At 60.8% G+C, this 17922-nt stretch overlaps 2 protein-coding genes across 11 annotated transcripts; one reads left to right on the plus strand and one right to left on the minus strand.

Annotated features, from left to right (window-relative positions):
* Positions 1 to 4049: 4049 nt before the first annotated feature.
* On the plus strand, positions 4050 to 14221 carry HMGA1 (high mobility group AT-hook 1). 9 transcript variants are annotated; one of them, XM_069772197.1, is made up of 6 exons: positions 4050 to 4183; positions 4416 to 4593; positions 9544 to 9649; positions 10510 to 10593; positions 11087 to 11141; positions 12509 to 14221. In XM_069772197.1, the coding sequence occupies exons 3-6, from the start codon at positions 9548 to 9550 to the stop codon at positions 13000 to 13002; spliced, it is 735 nt and encodes a 244-aa protein (XP_069628298.1). In that variant the 5' UTR covers positions 4050 to 4183; positions 4416 to 4593; positions 9544 to 9547; the 3' UTR covers positions 13003 to 14221. The 9 variants fall into 9 exon arrangements, with proteins under 9 accessions (XP_069628298.1, XP_069628299.1, XP_069628297.1 ...); XM_069772198.1 differs by lacking the exon at positions 4050 to 4183 and having other exon boundaries at positions 4239 to 4593; positions 10513 to 10593; XM_069772196.1 differs by lacking the exon at positions 4050 to 4183 and having other exon boundaries at positions 4240 to 4593.
* SMIM29 (small integral membrane protein 29) lies at positions 13397 to 16358 on the minus strand. 2 transcript variants are annotated; one of them, XM_069772203.1, is made up of 5 exons: positions 16294 to 16358; positions 15209 to 15381; positions 15096 to 15121; positions 14919 to 15024; positions 13397 to 14495 (listed from the first exon to the last, which is right to left on the minus strand). In XM_069772203.1, the coding sequence occupies exons 2-5, from the start codon at positions 15317 to 15319 to the stop codon at positions 14433 to 14435; spliced, it is 306 nt and encodes a 101-aa protein (XP_069628304.1). In that variant the 5' UTR covers positions 15320 to 15381; positions 16294 to 16358; the 3' UTR covers positions 13397 to 14432. The 2 variants fall into 2 exon arrangements, with proteins under 2 accessions (XP_069628304.1, XP_069628305.1); XM_069772204.1 differs by lacking the exon at positions 16294 to 16358 and adding an exon at positions 15878 to 16073.
* Positions 16359 to 17922: the final 1564 nt, after the last annotated feature.

Here is a 17922-nt window from a genome sequence, read left to right on the forward strand (position 1 = left end):
GGCACTTAATCATCTTGGACCCATTTGCAGAGCCTTCTTGCTTGTGCGGCCATCACTTATCTTGCAGAGAAAGAGCAAAAATGGGTGGAAACGTGGGGATCTCCGCTCATCCCAGCAGTGACTGGAGGGATGCTGGGTCCCCTAGTGCCATGAACATTGATCCCAGCCATGCAGAGCTCAGCTAACTCCTGCGCTGGAAGAGATGGACACAACCAAAACAGTAAAGCCAGACCTGGGTCAGACCTTGCTGCCGTCCTCCTGCCCAACCTAGGGGACCTCCTGTGCCTGAGCTGCGTTTTGCCAGCTGAGACGTGTCCCCTCCCTGGAGACACCAGAAGCATCCAAGAGGCTGCAGGGAGAGGGACTCCTCTGTATAGAGGACCTGAATACATGCTCCCCTGCCTCCATCAACACAAGGATGCTGGAAAGGGGAAAACTCAGCTTCAGAGCGAGCCGGGTCCTGCCTGTGGCTTTGCGTTTTGCAAAACCGCTTGTGCAGAAGGAGGATCTTCAGCAAACGCTCCTCGCGATGCAGCCAGGGACCGGGGCAGTGCACGGGGATGCTCCAGGCACAGCATAAAACTTCCCTGACCAGCAAAATCCTGGCAATGCTGAGTAAAGGCATTTGAGAGGGACACAGTACAGCCCAAGCACTGGACCAGACACTAACACCAATGAAACTTGCTCTTCACCTGGCCTCGAACAAGTCACACCACCTCTGATCCACACATTTCCTCATCTGCAAAATGAGGGTAACGACACATGTCTCTGCAAGTCCCAGAACCGCGCAGATTGATTAACTGTTGCTCAAGAGAGCTTTGGAGGTGACAAACACATCACGCTCTTAATTAGTCCGGTAGCCCTTCCAATTACCCAACAACCTGGGCTGAGATTTTTTTCCAGAGCTGCCTTAGAAGATCCAGTTTTCCCTTTCCCAGGGAAATTAGCAGGAATCAGGCACCCAAATACCAAATGCAGCTTTGCAGGGCTCTGTGACAGTCACTGGGACACAGGGCAGAGCGGGATGAGATGTGCTCCCCGCCTGGGGCCACCCTCTGGTCCCCCACGTCCCCCTCAGAGGCAGCTGCATTTTGGGGGCAGACAACCAGCGCCTGCAGTTTTGCAGAGCTCTGCTGAGCTGAAGAAGCAGGGAAATGATTTCAAGCACCTTCTTTTCAGGGGACTTTGCAGAGGTGCAGCTTTTCCCAAGCCCTGGGCACCCATTTCCCCATCAGATCTCCTCCCAGGCCTGAAACATCAGCTAAAAAAAAAAAATAGGGATACCCACTAATTCATGAGGGGTGCACACATCTGCAGCACATGCAGCATCCCACAGTGCGGCATCACTGTGTCCTGCAAACTCAGGGCTCGTGCTCTCAAAAGCAGCAGCAGCATTAAGCCTATAATTTATCAGGTGATTTAGGAATTTGTCCCCGGAATAGGGCTACAGGAAAATACTGCGCTGGAGAGTGTTAAATCCACCCTGCCTGGGTGGGTGAGAAGGAAGGAGCTGTTGAATCAAATTAAAAAGCCTGTTTCTGGGTGGGTCAGGGCTGTTTGGCCACATGGGGCTTCATCAATGGGGCCATCGGGAAACAAAGCCAGGAGGGGAAACAAAGGCCCTGGCCCTGTCCCCATCCCCTCCCGCCATGGCCGGCCAGCCCCGGCCGGGGACATCCCCTGCCTGCATCCCAGTGGGTTTCCCACCTTGTTTGGCTCACCGGGATAACGCAGGGCAGCACCGCTTGGTGCGACGCTGACCCCGGCACGGTGCAGGCTGCTCCTCCGCACCCTGCGTCAGGCTTAGCCGCGATGGAGGGGGAAAAAATAAATCACTTCTTGTTTCCCTGTTTCCAGCCATTTTCACTTTGTGGTCTCGCTGCGGAGCTGAACTGCAAGTCGGGTGAACCTCGCCAGTCCTGCTCCCAAATCCGCACTGGCCGCAAGGCTTTAACTCGGGAAAACGGCAAAAACAAAAGTGAAAATGATCTTCCTGGACTGGGTCCTCCTGTCCTGGCAAACGTGCTCTGAGCACCAAACAAACCCCATTTCCCCAAATCCCAATTTTTTCCCCCATTTCCCCCCATTGCACACAGTTGCGTGCCCATTTCCCATCAGGGAATTGCTCCCGGCTGCTGGGAACATCTCACCACCGCTCTTCAGTTTCGGGGGACCACTGCAGCACTGTTTTGCTTTAAAGACCAAGTGGTCACCCCACAGGTGCACCCGCCTTGGGGAGGCTCCAGCGTGGGCTCGGCGAGCAGGGAATTGCCAAAAGTTCCAGGGATCAAAGAGAGAAAGAGCAGCCGGGGTTGTTCACAGCAATCCGGTTACAGCCATTTACCGCCGCCACAGAATAAATAACAAGGGATATTAATAACAACGAGCCTCTGCCAGGGACAGAAACCAAATTCCTCACCAGGTTCACAGCAAAGGGGGGAAGCCTGAGCACGGCTGTGGGCAGGGCTGTGGCAGGCAGAAGGCAGGGGTTTTCCAAACTCAGGCGGGGGGAACACCAATTTTAACCAAAAAAAAATAATACTCAGGGTCTGCAAACACCACCTTGCCTGGATGCAAGGCCTTCGGATGGAGGAGACCCACCACCAGTCCCGGGTGAGGGAGCTGCAGCTGGGCTCAGCCCCAAAATGCAGCAATGCAAGTGGGGTGATGCCTGCTCTTTTTTTTGCAGGCTTTTGAAAACAGGTCAGCCTCTTACAGGGTGGTTTTTTTCCCCCCTCTTTGCTTTCATTTTTTAATCGTCAGGAAGGGACACTGCTTTGATTGTGTTTTAGTCAGGGGAATTTGCAGGGGATTTTAAAAATCCAAATAACAATTAGCAAAAAAACTTCCACAAGCCTAGCTCGGTTTGATCTGTTTCTTTTTACATCATAAATCTTCCCTGCTGAAGAAGTTTTGCACATGCAGATATTGATATTTCCAAGTTTTACATTTTTAAAGGTGCTTTTTTTTTTTTTTTTAGTAAGAATTTGCTTGAAACTTAAATCCAGCATTGGCCAGTCTAAAGTTTGGCTCCTAACTCCAGATTTCAATCTTTAGTGTCAGGATGGTCAAAAGCACCTAAATGGAGTTTCCATTAAATTTATGATTGGAGTTTCTGCAGGAGTTTGAGGGAATTCTGCACAGTCCCGTCACTGAGAGGATGCCAAGCTCTGCATTTCCTTATATACCATCAAAAAAACCACCAGGAGATGCCAAATGCCTGACATGCCTTGGAAAACCTTGCCCCTGACACAATGGGGGTCTGGGGTTTGGGGTACCTACCTGGAGAACTGATCTCGGCTCCTATTCCAGACTGACCTAAACCACTTCCAAAACAGATCACAGGAATTCAGAATAAAGCTCTTTTACTGCAGACCAAGCCCATCAGCTGCTAAAACCCCAGGAGAGCCTCAGGGCCGCTCACCAGCCCCCCAAACCCCACAGCACGGAGCTGTGCAGGACTCGCTTCCACACCAGCCTCCCATTTCTACAGTGGTGCTGCAGTGAAAAATAAAATATATATCGCAACAAAACCCAGCCAGCCTTGCGAGGCCCCGGGGATGGATGGATGGATGTCCCCAGATGGGAACAGGAGGCTTTCAGGAGGGAGGGATTAACCAGGGAGGCAGCAAAAGGCGAGAGCACGGTGCTTTGCCCACGGGTGCCGGAGCCGGTGCATGGCACAGCCCCGGCCGGTGCTCGCCCCCGGGGTGATGCCAAACCCCTCCACACCAGCCCAAAACCCTGGTTTACCACTTTGCCAGTGGAGGGGGGGGGGGGCACAGCAGCCGGGGATTTACCCAGCAGCAAGGCCAGGTCAGGAGCATCAAGGGGGGGGGGGGGGTCAGTCGGGAGCATCCCTGAAGCATCCCTACCCGGGGGGGGGGTATCCTATGTGTGTGTCTCCCTCCCCCAGCGCTGCCTCCCCCTGCCCCCGGGGGGACCCTCCGCCAGCCTGGGGGCTCGGGGGAGGAGGCTGGGGGGGGAAGCAGCCGCCCTCCCGCCGCAGCCCTTTGAACGGACCTATCGCTCCCGGCCCCGCCGCCGCCCGCCCCCGCCGGCCGTGATGCAGCCCGGCTCCTCCTCCCCCCGCTCCGCAAGGGCTGGAAGCTCCCCTTAGCCTGGTTGCCCTTATTTAATTTCGAGTGTGATTTTGCTATTTTTAGCAGCTGGATCCCCTCCAGTAAGGCTGGGAGCTCGCTCCTTTCCCCCCCCCCTTCTCCCCCCCCCCCCTTTCCTATTTTTTTTTTTTCTTTCCTCGTTCCCTGCAAATGATTTTGACCCAGCTTCCTTCCTCCTGGAGCAATTTTTTTTTTTTTCTCTCTCTTTATTATTTATATAAATAAGAGGGGGGCCTGGCTGTGCTGTGGATGCGTGTGTGAGTCGCAGCCTCTCTCTCTGCCTTCTCCTTTCAGATCCGCATTTGCGAGCAGCAGCAGCCGCCGGGAGGGGGGGGGGGTTTAATTCGCTTCACAACACAGACACGCCAGGAGAAAAAAAAAAAAAAAAAAAAAAATCAAAAAAAAACCAACCCCAAACAAACCACCCAAAAAAAACCCACCCCAAGCACCCAGCTCCGAGATCAAGCTGACTGTGAGTGCCGGCCTTCCTCTTTCCTTTCTGCTCCGGGGGGGTGCGGGGGAGGACTGGGGGGTGCTGGGGGGGGGTGCTGGGGGGGGGGAGGTGGGGGGGGCCGGGGCTCTGTTCCCCCCCTCTCCGCATGCTGTGCACGATCGCCCCCGGTTTGCTCTGTATTTGCAAGGACGCGTGTGTGCGTGCGGCGGGCCGGCTCTGCAATGCCTCTCTTTATTATTCTTGTTATTAATTCTTGTTATTAATAGGGTGATGCACCTGGCGGGGCTGCCGGGGGGGGGGGGGGGTGATGACGGGACGGGGGTCCCCGCTGCCGGTTTTTTCCCGGCTCGCCGGGACTTTTTCGCCACTTACTCGGTTTCGGGTGATGCAAACGCCCCGCACCGCCCGGGGGGACCCGCACGACCCCGGGATGCAGCCGCCGGTACTGGGGACCCCCCCGGGCTCTCAGGGTGCGTTGTGGTGGGGCGGGGGGGGCCGGTGCAAGGTGCTTGGGGGTGGGCGTAGGGTGCGTGGGGATGGGACTGTGCAAGGTGCGTGGGCTCAGGATCCGTGCGTGGGGCTGGTGCAAGGTGCGTGGGGCCGGTGGAAGGGGCCAGGCCAGGCCCGGCTCAAGGAGGGAGATGGGGGGGGGGGGCCAAACAAGTCGGTGCAAAGTTGCGATGCTGGGGGCTCAGTCGCCCACCCCCCGGGACAGTAGCCCACGCTGCTCCCCGCTGCGAGACCGTGGGGCCCCGCACCCCCTGCACCCAGCCCTTCCCCGGGGCGGGGGGGGGAGATGCCACACAGGGCTGGCTCCACCCGGGGTTTTATTATACCCCGCAGGACAGGGGCTTCACAAAGCGTGTGATGGTGCCCTTCCTGCCTCTTTTCTTTCTCCCCCACCTCCCTCCTTCCTTTCTTTTATCACTTCCTTTTATTATGCATGCCCAGGAAGGAAGGGGGGGGTGGACTTTCCTTAATAGCAGGCCCGGGGGGGGGGCTTCAAAGCAGCCCCATGGAGGGCTTGTCCTAATGAGGAGCCGCGCACATCCCTTCCCAGCCCTCGCACCCCTGCCGAACAGGCTCTTCAACTTCTGCTCCACTATTTCTTCCCCTCCTCCCTCTCCTGTCCTCCCTCTGCCAGGAGGTGCGGCCGGGATCCTTCTCCAGCCGCAATCAGGCTAGATTTCCTGGGCGTGAAGAGATTTATTTATTATTATTTCTTTTTTTTTTTTTTTAAGATCTAAGCCACCGCCTGTCTCCCTGGGCTGGTTTGTTTAATCTAAGAGTAGGTGGCAGGAGCAGGGGATTTATGGGGTTATTTGCAAGGAGAGGTGTAAGCCAGCGCGGGCGGGTGGGGGAAGGCAGGAGCAGGCCCAGGGACAGCGAGGAGCATCGCTCCGAGGGGTCAGGTTGTCTCTTTTGCAACCCAGCCGTCGCTTGTGCAAGAGGTGGCTGCTGAGACCGGCCCAGCTCGTGTCATGGAGCAGAGGGAGCCGACGGGGCTGAGGGAGGAAAGCCCGGCTGCCCACCATCCATAGGGATGGAGAGAGGAGGAGTTTTTCATCCCCCAACTCCATCGATCCAGAGGCGGATGTAGCCCCTCCGCCTCCAAACCTTGCAGAGATTTATCCCTCCCAGCCTCCGGGAGCCTGGCAGTCCCCTGCCCTCATCTCCAACCGATTCCTCCCTGCGTGGAAAGGTTTCTTTCTCAGCTGCTTCCTTTCCTCCATGGCAACACAGCTGCTCCCTCCCTCCTATAAGGTTTTGATTCACACGAGTGGGGCCGGAGCTGCTTCCCGCGGTGTGCCCAGCACCGTCCCATGGACTCGGGGTGCTCCCGGGCCCTGGCAGGTGCCGCCGAGCCGGGGAGCATCGTGCCGAACCGGGGCCGCTCTCGGGAAGAGGGGTGTTGGCTGAGAAGGTGCTGGGGTGGGAGAGAGGAGCATCCCTGGTCTCCCACCCAAGCATCCTCCTCCTCATCCCCCTCTGCCGGAGCGGGACACGGAGCCCACAGTCCTCTGGGGTGGATTCAGCTCTGGAGGCTCTGGGGAGAGCTCGGAGGTGGTGGAGGGACGGGTGGGATGTGCACGTGCTTTTCCCAGCACCCACAACTTTGTGGCGGCAGGCTCTGGCTCGGGGGGCCATCCCCAGTGGCATCCCCCCGAAGGGGAGGGTCCCCACAGCATCCCTGGTCAGAGCCGCTGCGTGGGGCCGGTGCCCATCCCTGGTGGGGCAGAGGAGAGCATGGCAGGGTGGGGGCCATACTGGGCCCATCTCTTTCCAGCTACAGGAGAGGGTACGGCATGGCTCGGAGGCTGCATTTCCTCTGGCAAAGATTGACTTAAAAAGAGACAAACCCAGCCCAGCCCCCGGTCAGCCGGCCGGCATTTTTCTTTCCTAAATCTAAACCATACTTTTTTTTTTCTAAGAGACTTTTTGAAGGGCTCTGGGATGCTGTGAGTAATATTTTCGGGGTGTTTACAAGACAGCATGGTTTCTGTCTCCCAAAAAAAAAAAAAAAAAAGAATCCGAGGGTGGTTTTTGTTGTTGTTGTTTTGCACTCGTGAGTCACTTCCAGAGGGGAGCGGGAGCTGACACGTGTTTTTTAAAAAGCCTCGAAGGTCTGAGCACAGCTCCTTGCGCTGCATGTCTCGCCTGCGCCCGCTCCAGCCTCCCGATGTGGCTCAGTGTCCCTGGGGAGGCTTAGCACCCCGGCTGTCCCACTCTCCCCAGTAGCACTGTCCCAGCTGCTCTAACACCATCCAAATTGAAACCAGTTGCTCAAAACTAAGCGTTATTAACCCTGTAGGCAGAGGTAGGGAGAGTGTCTCTGTCTTTTCACGTAGACCGGGCACACAACCTGGTACCTGCAGAAGCTGGGCCGGGGGGTGCCATGCTCCAGAGACATGGGTCGGATCCAGGGCAGGGGTGCAGGGACCATCCCCGGAGGGAGAGGTGGACCGGGGGGTTTGCATCATCCATCCCAGAGCAAGTCTGTGATTTTCTAGCTAAGTCTCCCAGGTAGCTCTAAACCCCGTGCTTACGGGCAGCGAGATCAGGACGCTGCTCTTGCCACCCTATTTCTGCTGGGAAACAATCACATCACTGCTCTGAGCAGGTGCCCCCCCCAACCTGCATGGCCATGGTCGCCTGACCAAGGAGCCGAGCAGGCACCCTGTGCTCCGGGTCACCAGTAACCGCTGGAGCTGTGGTAGCAATCCTGCTCCCTTCCAGCCCGGAGCCCATCCTCCTGGCTCCTGGGCTGGGAGCTGGATTTGAAACCAGCCCCACAGCTCTGGAAAAACAGGTTTTCCCTATGCCCCTGGGGAAGCATCAAGGTAGAGAGGGGACGATGGAGCCTTTTCTTCTGTGGGACTTCCCCAGGAGCAAGGAAAGCCATCCAGCCCTTTGGGATGTGCACAGAGGTGGGGACAACCCCGTGTCCCTAGGACAAGTGCCAGGTGGTGCCTGTCCCTAAACCCAGCCGGGGTGGCAGGAGCAGGGTCAGGGGTGCAGCATCCCACCCTGGGTGCAGCAGTGCTGGGTATCGAGGTGGGGTGGAGGGAGCAGGGCTGTGGGAGCCTACACCACCCTTCCAGGGCCCTGGGACCCCCATGGGGATGCCCGGAGGCCCCCAGTGCCTTTCCATCGCTCATCCTGTTCTAACTTGCCAGTGCTGACAGAGCGTCTGGGATTTCAAGGACTCCAGATTAAATCTGGAGCTGGTCTCCTCCTTTTGGGGAAAGGGGATGGGCTCTGTGGGAAGACCTGGCCAAGCTGCTGCTCCCCAAATGCCTGTTGGGGACCGTGAGAGCTGCCTTAGCACTGGGGCACTGGCTAATTCAGCGGGGTGTCCGTGCTGCGGGCTTTGGGGCAGGATCCTGCCTGGCAGCTGGTTTGTTTTGCTCCCCAGCCGGTGATGGGAGGATGCAGGTTGCATTCCCGGGAGGGATGCAGCTGCAAATCCAGCCTGGGGGAAGGCAGAGAGTAGGGATGGGTGAGATGGGGAGGGAGGTCTGAGCACCCAAAGCCTCACCCAGCCAGCACCACCACGTGGGGCCGGTCACTGGGGCCACGAGAGTGGGAAGAGGCATCAGGGTCCCACTGCTGGAGTCCGGCCCTGCAGCCTGAGACACGTTGCTCCGTCCCAGTGCGTTGGTGTTGGCCTGGGCTCGTTGCACCGGAGCATTGCCGCGAGCCACCGGCGGTGTGAGGGGACACATGGCGGGGACTGGCACGGGCCAAAGGTCTGTTTGCAGGAGGGAACGCGGGTGCAGCAGGAGTGGTTTTGCAGATACTGGATTTGCAGCAGCGGGAGGAAGGGTCATGCCTGCCTGAGGTGCTCCGCGTTTCTGTGGCAGAAAAGCCCGGCACCCCACGGCGTGGTGTTGCCAAATGGGCTTGGCGAGTTAAAAAATACAGGTGGTGGTCTCTTCTAGGTATAGCTCTTAGTGATGCTTTTGGTTTCTCCACTGCGGGCCCTGCCAGCCCTGGCAGTGCCCTGGGCACAGGCTGGTCTCCGCTCCACGCAGGGAGAGGAGCAGGATGCAGGCAAGCGTCTGGGAAGGGCTGGAGCAGGGCAGAAGCTGCTCATTTCAGCTGAATTTTAATTCTAAGAGGCATTCTTAGAGGGGGGACCCTGGTCCTTGTCACCTCCTGTCCACGCTGATACCCCACTGGCCACCCCCCTCCCCGCAGAGGGGCCAGGTGGCAGCTGGGGGGGCTGAGCATCTTACCGAGGGGGGAACGGGCAGCTGGGGCAGGGGCATGGCCGTGGCTGCGCTGACTCTGCGGGAGGCTCCGGCAGCTCCGCTTGTCCCTCGCAGCCCCATGAGTCAATTCCGTGGCCCCCAGTGCCCACCTGCTCTGGGGCAAGGGGTGGGGGGAGAGGCACCGGTTGGCATGGTGAGCCATCACTGACTGACCTTCCTCCCCCCTTCTGCTCTTCCTCACTGCTGCTGGAAGGACGATGAGTGAATCCAGCGCCAAATCCAGCCAGCCTCTGGCCTCCAAAGGGGAGAAGGACGTGTCGGAGAAGAGGGGCAGGGGGCGGCCCAGGAAGAAGCCGCAGGTACGTAGGGACCCCTGGGAGGAAGGGGGGTGGGGGGGGCACCCCCTGGGGCAGCTCTGCCCACAGCAATGCCTTCAGGGGCTGGGCACCCCCAGGCTATGGGGCAGCAAGAAACCCCCCCACTCGCACCCCAGCAGCATCCCCTGGGCAGGGATGGGGATGCCCATGGTGCAGCCCCCCGTTACCTTCCCTTGGGCAGCACTGCCAAGGTGCTTACCAGCAGGAAAAAACCCTCCTGGGGGGCTTCACAGCCCCCCAACCCTGCAACACCCCAGAGCTCCTCCTCACCCAGGGAAGGGCTCAGGGCCTCCCTTTGCTCCTCCCCGGGCTGCAGCTGAATCTGCCTTTGCAGACAGGCTAATTAAAGCCCCATTAGCAAAAGCTGCTCAGAGGGATAAGATGCTGCCAGAGCCTTTATAGTGCCAACCCCCCCAACCCTCCCCGGGGCAGGTGTGGGTTTGTGCACATCGTTTTCCTGCAGAAAAGGTGATTTGTCGGTTCCCCGACACTTTGCAAGGCGGCAACACCAGCAGGGAGCTGGGGTTCGGGGCTGAGAAACCGGCACGGACCATCCGGCTAAGCCGAGCGATTAATGCCGGGGTGGGACAGGTCACGTACGCGCTTGGCTGAAGGACGAGCAGGAGCCCGTGCCTGGCGCCTGACCGCTGATCCCAGTGCAACCAGTCCTCCCAGTACCACACGCAAGAGCATCCCTGCCCCGGCGGGTTCTGCTGGGGAGAATGGGGCTCCCAGCCCGGAGCATCCCTGGGGTGCACTGCTGTACTGGGAGCTGCTCTGGGCACGGATCCCTCCCCGGGGACCCCCAATCTGTAGTGACCCCCACTCTGTTCTCCCTCCAGCAGGAGCCCAGCGAGGCCCCGACCCCCAAGAGACCCCGCGGACGGCCGAAGGGCAGTAAAAACAAGGCCACCCCGAAAGGCAGGGTAGGTGGCTGGGGACGGGGGGGTGCTTTGGCCAAGCAGCCGTGTGCTGGGACGACAGGTCCGTTTTGAGCTCAATTATAGACAATTCAGGGCAAATCTACTCCTGGGGGGGTGGGGTGGTGGTCTCGGTGCTGGCCCCCAAAGAAGGTGGGGTGGGAGGGCAGGGATTGCGTGTGTCAGCATGTGGACACCCGCAATAAACCTGTTTGCAAAACACGCGACTCACATCCTGCACCCGCCTCGTGAGTCACGGGGCCGGGACGGTCCTGGTGCTGGAAGCCGGTGGCAAGGGGAGCCGGGGGGGGGCTGGCTGTGGCCCCGGGGCCACCTGGGTGCAGCAGCCCGGGAGATGCCACTGGGGTGATGAATTTGGCAGTCGTGGGTGGGAGGAAAGGGAATGCCGCCTGCCCCCGGTAGCATCCCAGGAACGATGGGACAGCCCCAGCCTGATCAAAATGTCCTTTTTTTTTCATTATTATTATTTTTTGCTCAGAAAGCTGCAGTCACACCAGGGAGAAAACCTCGAGGCCGACCCAAAAAATCGGTGAGTGGGCTTTTCCCTTCCTTCTCCCATCCTGGCTGAACGCCGGGCACTTTGGGGGTAGAGCAGCCCCCCGGCTGTCCCCACAGGCGTGGGGTAGATGCTGCCAGGCTGGAGGAGAGCAGAGCAGTGAGCAAAAAAAGGGCCACAGGGTGGCACAGGATGGGCTCCAAACCTGGCCATGCCATGTCCCAGTGCTGGTGCTGGGGGGACTGAGCCATCCCGGCTCCCCGCAGCCCCAGGAGCAGCACGCAGGAGGTGGCTGGTCCTGCCTCAGTGGCACGCTGGCACACGCCTGCCCAGGTGCCCGCTGCGTCACCGGGACGGCATTCCTGCAGCCTGCGTGTGCAGCAACCCCCCTACCCGCACACTACAGCCGCCCTCTTATTTTGTGCTTCCCCTCCTCCGTTTCATTTTCCCCCTCCTCGGTTTGCAGCCCCACGGGAGCTCGGGTGCCTGCTGGGCACCCAGGAGCATCACCCGGACGGTTGGGAGCAGGTTCCTCTCCCTTCCCGGCATGTACATCCCTCTGTCCCCAGCCCCGGGGCCGCATCCCTGTGCCCAGGAGCTGCCACCAGGCACTGGGACACTTGAGCCACCCAAAAGCACCCTCAGGGTGCGGCTGCTCTGCTCCATGCGGAGTTTTGCCCCTTTTCCCACTTAAATTCTTTGTGGAGGGCGAGGGACCGAGACCAGCCGGGGCTCCAAACCGGGGGGGGGGTGTCACATCCTGGGGGGGGGGTCTCCTGCACCGGTGTCACAGCACCAGGGGCTGTTTTGGGGATCCCAGGGCAGGGAGCCAGTTCGGTGGGGTGGGACCGAGCCTATCCCATGCCAGCGGGGCTGTGCTGGGGACACCGTGTCCTGCTTTGGCAGCCGCCGGCCGCACCGCGGTGGCTTTTTTATGAATGAAGCGGGAGGAAGCGGGGGCCGGTGCTGAGTCACGCTCACACTCAGCCCTGACTCACCGCTGCGTGCGGGGCCACGATGCTCACGGCCGCCCACCCCGGCGTGAGGGGTCGGACACGGACGGTCGGTCCTGCCACCACCGGCGCTCCTCTGGTGGCAACTGGGGACACGGCCGTGGGGCTGGGGACCGCGGTCTCAGGCTTCCAGGGGGTGCACGCACCCAGGGTGTGCGGCTCCCCCCTCCTCGCTGCGAGCCCACCTGGGGGGGTTCTTATTTGGGATTTAACCCATAACGGTTAAACCTGGAGCAAGGGCCAGTCCCCAGATCCAGGAGGGTGCCGGTGCCTCAGTTTCCCTCTTTGCGCAAGGGGCGTGATGTGCTTGGCCAGCCCTTCATCCAGGGAGGATGGGGGGTGTCTGCAGCCCCTGGCCCCCCCCCGACCACACTCCCTTACCTGGCAGCAGCAGGACGAGGAGGAGGTGAACATTTCCCAGGAGTCATCCGAGGAGGAGCAGTGAAACCTCCCCAACCGGCGCTACCTCATCGCCCGACGGTCCCGCGTCCTCGGCAGCCGGGGGAGAGGGACGGGGAGAAACCCACTGTGCCGCCCTGGCTTTTTCCTCCTCCCTCTTCCACTCCTTCCTCATCCTCAGACAACGGCAGCACTGGAAAAATGGCCCAACCCAGGTGGCCCCCACAGCCCCCCAACCCGGGGGGCTGGAGGGGGGGCACCCGCCCCGGCTCCCCCTTCTCCCCAGTGCTGGGTTTTGGGGCAGCCCCGCTGGCAAAGGGGGTCCCTGGCAAAGAGCCGGGGCTGGGACCCCCTGCCTTTGCTGCCCCCCCCCAAGGCAGTGATCTCACCCATCCAAAGTGGGTGCTGGTTGTGTGTGTCCCCCCCAGCTTTGCCGCAGGGCTTCTGCAGGGAAGAGATTGGGGGGCGGGGGGTCAGCAAAGGTAAGACCCCCCCCAAATGCATTAGACCTTCGCTCTGGCCTGCTGTTACCCCAGGCAAACCGCCCCTTGTACCCCCCCCCCCCCAAATCCTGGGTGACTGCACTGTGCACTGTGTGTGGGAGAGCAGCTCCTGCGGTGATGCCGGGGCCCAGTGCCCATCCCTGGGGGTGCCCGAGTGGGGCCAGCTCAGGGCAGCCCTTTCCTCATAAGTTCTGGTATATATACTTTTTTTTTTTTTTTAGTACTTTTTTTTTTTTCCTTTCATTCACAACTACCTCTGGATATTTAAGTTCCACTCTCTGAACTCACAGACGTGCTGCTGCTGTGCCGGCTGCCGGGGCATCGTAGGCTCCATGTTTCCTTTTTCGGGGGGCCGTGGGGTATTTTTTTCCCCCTCCTTTTTTGGGCTTTTTTTTTTTTTTTTAATTGTTATTTTAAGGTCTAGGTTGCTCTGCTGCTGCAAGGGATAGAGGCTGGCAGGGTGGTGGGGTGGGGGGATCACGGGATGCTCCCCCCCACCACACCACCCCCTGCACGATGGCTGCAGCGGGACCGGAGGTCTGTGCCGGGCGGCCCTGGCGTGAGAAAATTGGGGTTTGGTTTGGTTTTTTTTTTTTCCTCCTGGTCCACTGTTAACGACCTTTTGGGTTCCTATTTGCAGTTACTTGAATAAAACATTTTATGGATGTTTGACGCCTCTGCCCTGGACTCTGGCTGGGGTCCAGCCCCCGGCAGCGGGGTGGGAGCAGGTTTTCCCCACGCAGGGAGAGCCCGCAGGCACGGAGCGGCCGCTCCGCACGGTACCTCCTCCGCAGGGACATCTGTGATGGTGCCAGCCATCCTCTGCGGGGACGGACGGGAGCTGCCGATGGAAACAGAAACAGGCAAAACCCTACTGCCCCCCTCCCCCAAAACTCCCATCCTCGGCTCCTTATTACTAAACCGCGTCATGATGCTGCCGAGGCAGGGACGCGTGATGCTGACCCGTGGGCCGGCAGCGCTTGTGCTGCTGAAAACCCTTCTTGGCCGAATGCAGAGAAACACGTTTATTTGCTCCAGCACATGCCGCGTTGCTCCTCCACAGGCATCCTGCCCTCCGTGCCCGGCAAAGCCCCGGCACCCGGCTGCTCCCTCGCCGGGGTGCCAGCCCCGGCCGTCCTGCTCAGTGCATTTTAAAGGACTGGCGGGGTGGTTCAAGCAAAAAAAAAAAAAAAAAATGAAAAGGCAAAACCAGGTGCCGAGGCGGGACATAACTCGTTATCATCAGTGCTCACAAGGTGGGATCGCTCCTGGGCAAAAGCCGCCGGCATCGCCAACGCCACCGCGGGCGCATCCTGCCCTTCCCGGCGGTTGGCGAAGGCAGCAGCGCCAGTGCTGACACCGTCCTCCCTTGCCTCCTGCGGGCAGGATTCGGCCCCAGCTCTCCGGCCAACATCAGGCCTTCCAGTCCCTGCGCGGGGGCCGATGGGGCGAGGGTCCCCCCCAGCCAGGCACCACCTGCAACAGAGAGCGTGCCCTCAGCACGCCGGGCGGCTTTGGGAGGGGACGGTGGGTGGCTCCAGTCCAGACCCCCGCCGGTGCCAAGCCGGGGGGCGAAGCAACCCCAAACGGCGTCAGGGCGGGTGGAGAAGCCCTGGGCTCGCAGGCACAGCCCGACCCTCCCAAAAACCTTTGGATTATACCCAAACCTTCTGGCTCCCAGAGCCCGGTGCTCCCTCGGGGCAGGCTGGCTCCGTGAGCTCCCACCCAGGCTTAACAGCCCCCGTGGGCTACCCTAACGCTAATTTTTCATGCAAAAAACAGATAAATAGCAATTCCCAGCAGCACCGTGCATGGCTGGTGAGTGCTCCACAGAGCCGCCCCACCCGTACCTGACCCCAAAACCAAACTCCCATCCCCGAAACGCAGCGGGTCACCCACCCGGGTGTCCTCCGCCTCCACCAGCAGCTCCTGCTCAGATTCCTGCAGCTCCTCGGCCGGGTCGTAGCTGTACATGGGCAGCAGCCGGTGGCGCAGGCGGTCAAACCTGGCAGGGGGACGGCAGCTGAGCGGTGACCGGTCCCACATCCCCCCCAAAAAAACCAGCCCCACGCTCACCTCCGCTTCTTCTGGACGTACATCACCTGCAAGGAGAGCAGGAGAAGGCGTGAGCGGGCTCAGGACGGTGTTTCGTGTGTGTCGTCCCCCCCCGGCCATGCCCACCCACTCACCGCAGCCAGGAGGGCGCCGAGGAGGGTGACGAGGAGGAAGGGTCCCAGGACGTAGCCCACCAGCGAGTCGCCCACCGTACCCGGGGCCGTGGGGGCCGTGGTGTTGCTCATGACCCAGCGCCGGCTCCTCTCCGCATGGGGACGTGGGTGTCCGGCCCCGCCGGACGGGACGTCTGCAAACCCAAAACCACCCCGGTAATAACCCACCGACCTGGTAATAACCAACCGACCTGGTAATAACCAACTGCCCCGGTAACAACCCACTATCCCAGTAATAACCCACTGCCTCCATAATAACCCATCACCTCAATTAAAACCCACTGCCCCAATAAAAAACCCACTGCCCCAGTAAAAACCCACAACCGCCCCAACAAAAACTCACCGTCCCAATAAAAACCCGCCACCCTAGTAAAAACCCACCACCCCAGTAAAAACGCACCGCCCCAGTAAAAACCCACTACCCCAGTAAAAAAACCACGGCCCCAGCAAAAACCCACCGCCCCCATAATAACCCACTGCCCCCATAATAACCCAGTGCCCCAGTAAAAACCCAGTGCCCCAGTAAAAACCCACCCCCCCCAATAAAAACCCACCGCCCCCATAATAACCCACAGCCCCAGTAAAAACCCACTACCCCAGTAAAAACCCAGTGCCCCAGTAAAAACCCACCGCCCCGGTAATAACCCCTGAGGCCGGGCAAGGAATGGGGAGGGGGGGGTCCCGGTACATGCCCCCCAGCCAGGACGATGCTCCCCGGGACACGGACACCCCCGGGCCGCAGCAGCGGGGTAGGTACCCAACACCCGTGGAGCCCCACTCGGGGCCGGGGGCGCCCAGCGTGGGGGCTCACCCCGCATCCCCCCCCCACCCCGCAGGAGGACCGGGGGGGGGGGGCGGGAATGGGCCAAGCGGGGCGAGCACCAGCAGCACCCCCGCACCGGGCTCTGCCCCCCCCCCCCGCACCCACGCAGGACACTCCGCCCCCCGCACCCCCCTCCCTAATTCCAGCCCCCCTCCCCCGGCTGCATTCCGTCCCCCTCCCCCCCCCCCATTGCATCCCCGCGCGCCGCCCCGCCCCGCCCCACCTGCGCGCGCCGCGCACCGCCCGCACCCGGAACCCGCGCGGCGCGTGACGGTGGGGCGGGGTAATGGGTGGGGCAATGGGCGGGGCTGGGGGGCGGGGAGGGGCGGTGGCAGCGCGGGGTCGGTAGGGGGCAGCAGAGACCGGGCGAGGGGGGTGGGGTGAAGGAGGGAAGGGAAAAACTGGGGAGGGGAGGAGAAAAACGGGAAAAGGGGAAAGAAAACCAGGAAAAATGGAAAACGGGGGGAGGGGAAGAAGGTAAAAAACGGGAAAACAGAGAAAAGGGAGGGGAAGGACGCGGGGGGGGCACAGGGAGGGGTGAGAGGATGGGTGGATGGACAGATGGGAGGATGGAGGGAGGGATGGGGGGATGGGGCGGGGGGGACACGGCCAGAGAGGTGGGTGCACACCTGGGGGTGTGGGTGGGTGACGAGACAGAGGGATGGACGGGTGACAGACAGATGGACGGGTGACAGACAGATGACGGATGATGGACAGTTGACGGATGATGGATGGGTGACGGATGATTGGATGGGTGCACACCAGGGTGGGTAGGTGTATCCCTGCACCATTAGTTGGGTGGATGGATGGATGGAGTGATGGAGATGCAGGTGCACACGCGTGGGGGCCGGAGAAGGCCAGGTTCCCAGTGGGTGCAGGCACACAGGCTGGTCGGGCACAGTCACCCATGGCGGCAGATGCCGTGGGTCCCCTCCCTGGCCAGGGGCTCATGCTGTGGCCGATCCCCCCCCAGGGCTGGACCCGCGGGGACCCTGGGAGCACCGGCAGGACCTGTCATGGTGCTGGCGGTGCCACCCACGGCAGAGCCCCTGGCCGGTGGCAGTGTCCCAGCCCTGATCCCTGGCCGAAGGGCTAATCCGCTTTGCCCGCGCGGGGACCAGATGGCCCCACTAAGTGGGTCAGGTGGGAGCAGGGGACACTGCGGAGCAAGGAGCCCCGTTTTGCTTCCCGATGGCTAAAAAAAATAACAATCAAGTGACACGAGGTGGGAAAGAGGAGCCTGGAAGTGGCAGAGCTGGGGGGGGACACAGCCCCCGGTGCCCAGGCTGGTGGCGGGATGGGGCTCGGTGCCACCACAGAGCACCGAGAGCATCCTGCGCCAGCGGGATGGCAGTGTCGGGGAAAAGCAGCTCCCACTCTGCAGCCCCCGGGGTGAACCTGCCCAGCGAGAGGCCAACGAGCCGCACAGCTGAGGTCCTCCTCCTCCTGCCTGTACCACCTGCCCTCACCCCCTACCCAGCCCATGCCGTGTGATTTTTTTTGCCTCCTTGTCCCTGCACCAGCCCAGGGATGGGACTCGGGGACCATGCTGATGCAGCGTGGCCACAAGGGACTCTGGGATGCAGGAGTGGAGATGCCCTTGGCCAGGCACGGTGTGGAGCAGGGGATACCAGGGCCCCTCCTGGAGGGTGGGAAGGGGTTGGGGTGGCTCACCCCTACGCTGGAGGGATCCCCCAGCCCAGAAAAGGGCACCAGCTGTCCTGAGAGCACCCAATGCCTGCTGTCCCGTGTCCTGTTGTCCCCAGCGGTCCCACTGGCCCTGGCAGCCCTGCTGTCCACAGCACCCTCACTGACGCCACTGTCCCCAGTGGTCGCACTGGTCCCATTGTCC

The sequence above is a fragment of the Haliaeetus albicilla genome, chromosome 26 (assembly GCF_947461875.1).
Source record: "Haliaeetus albicilla chromosome 26, bHalAlb1.1, whole genome shotgun sequence".
NCBI lineage: Eukaryota > Metazoa > Chordata > Aves > Accipitriformes > Accipitridae > Haliaeetus > Haliaeetus albicilla.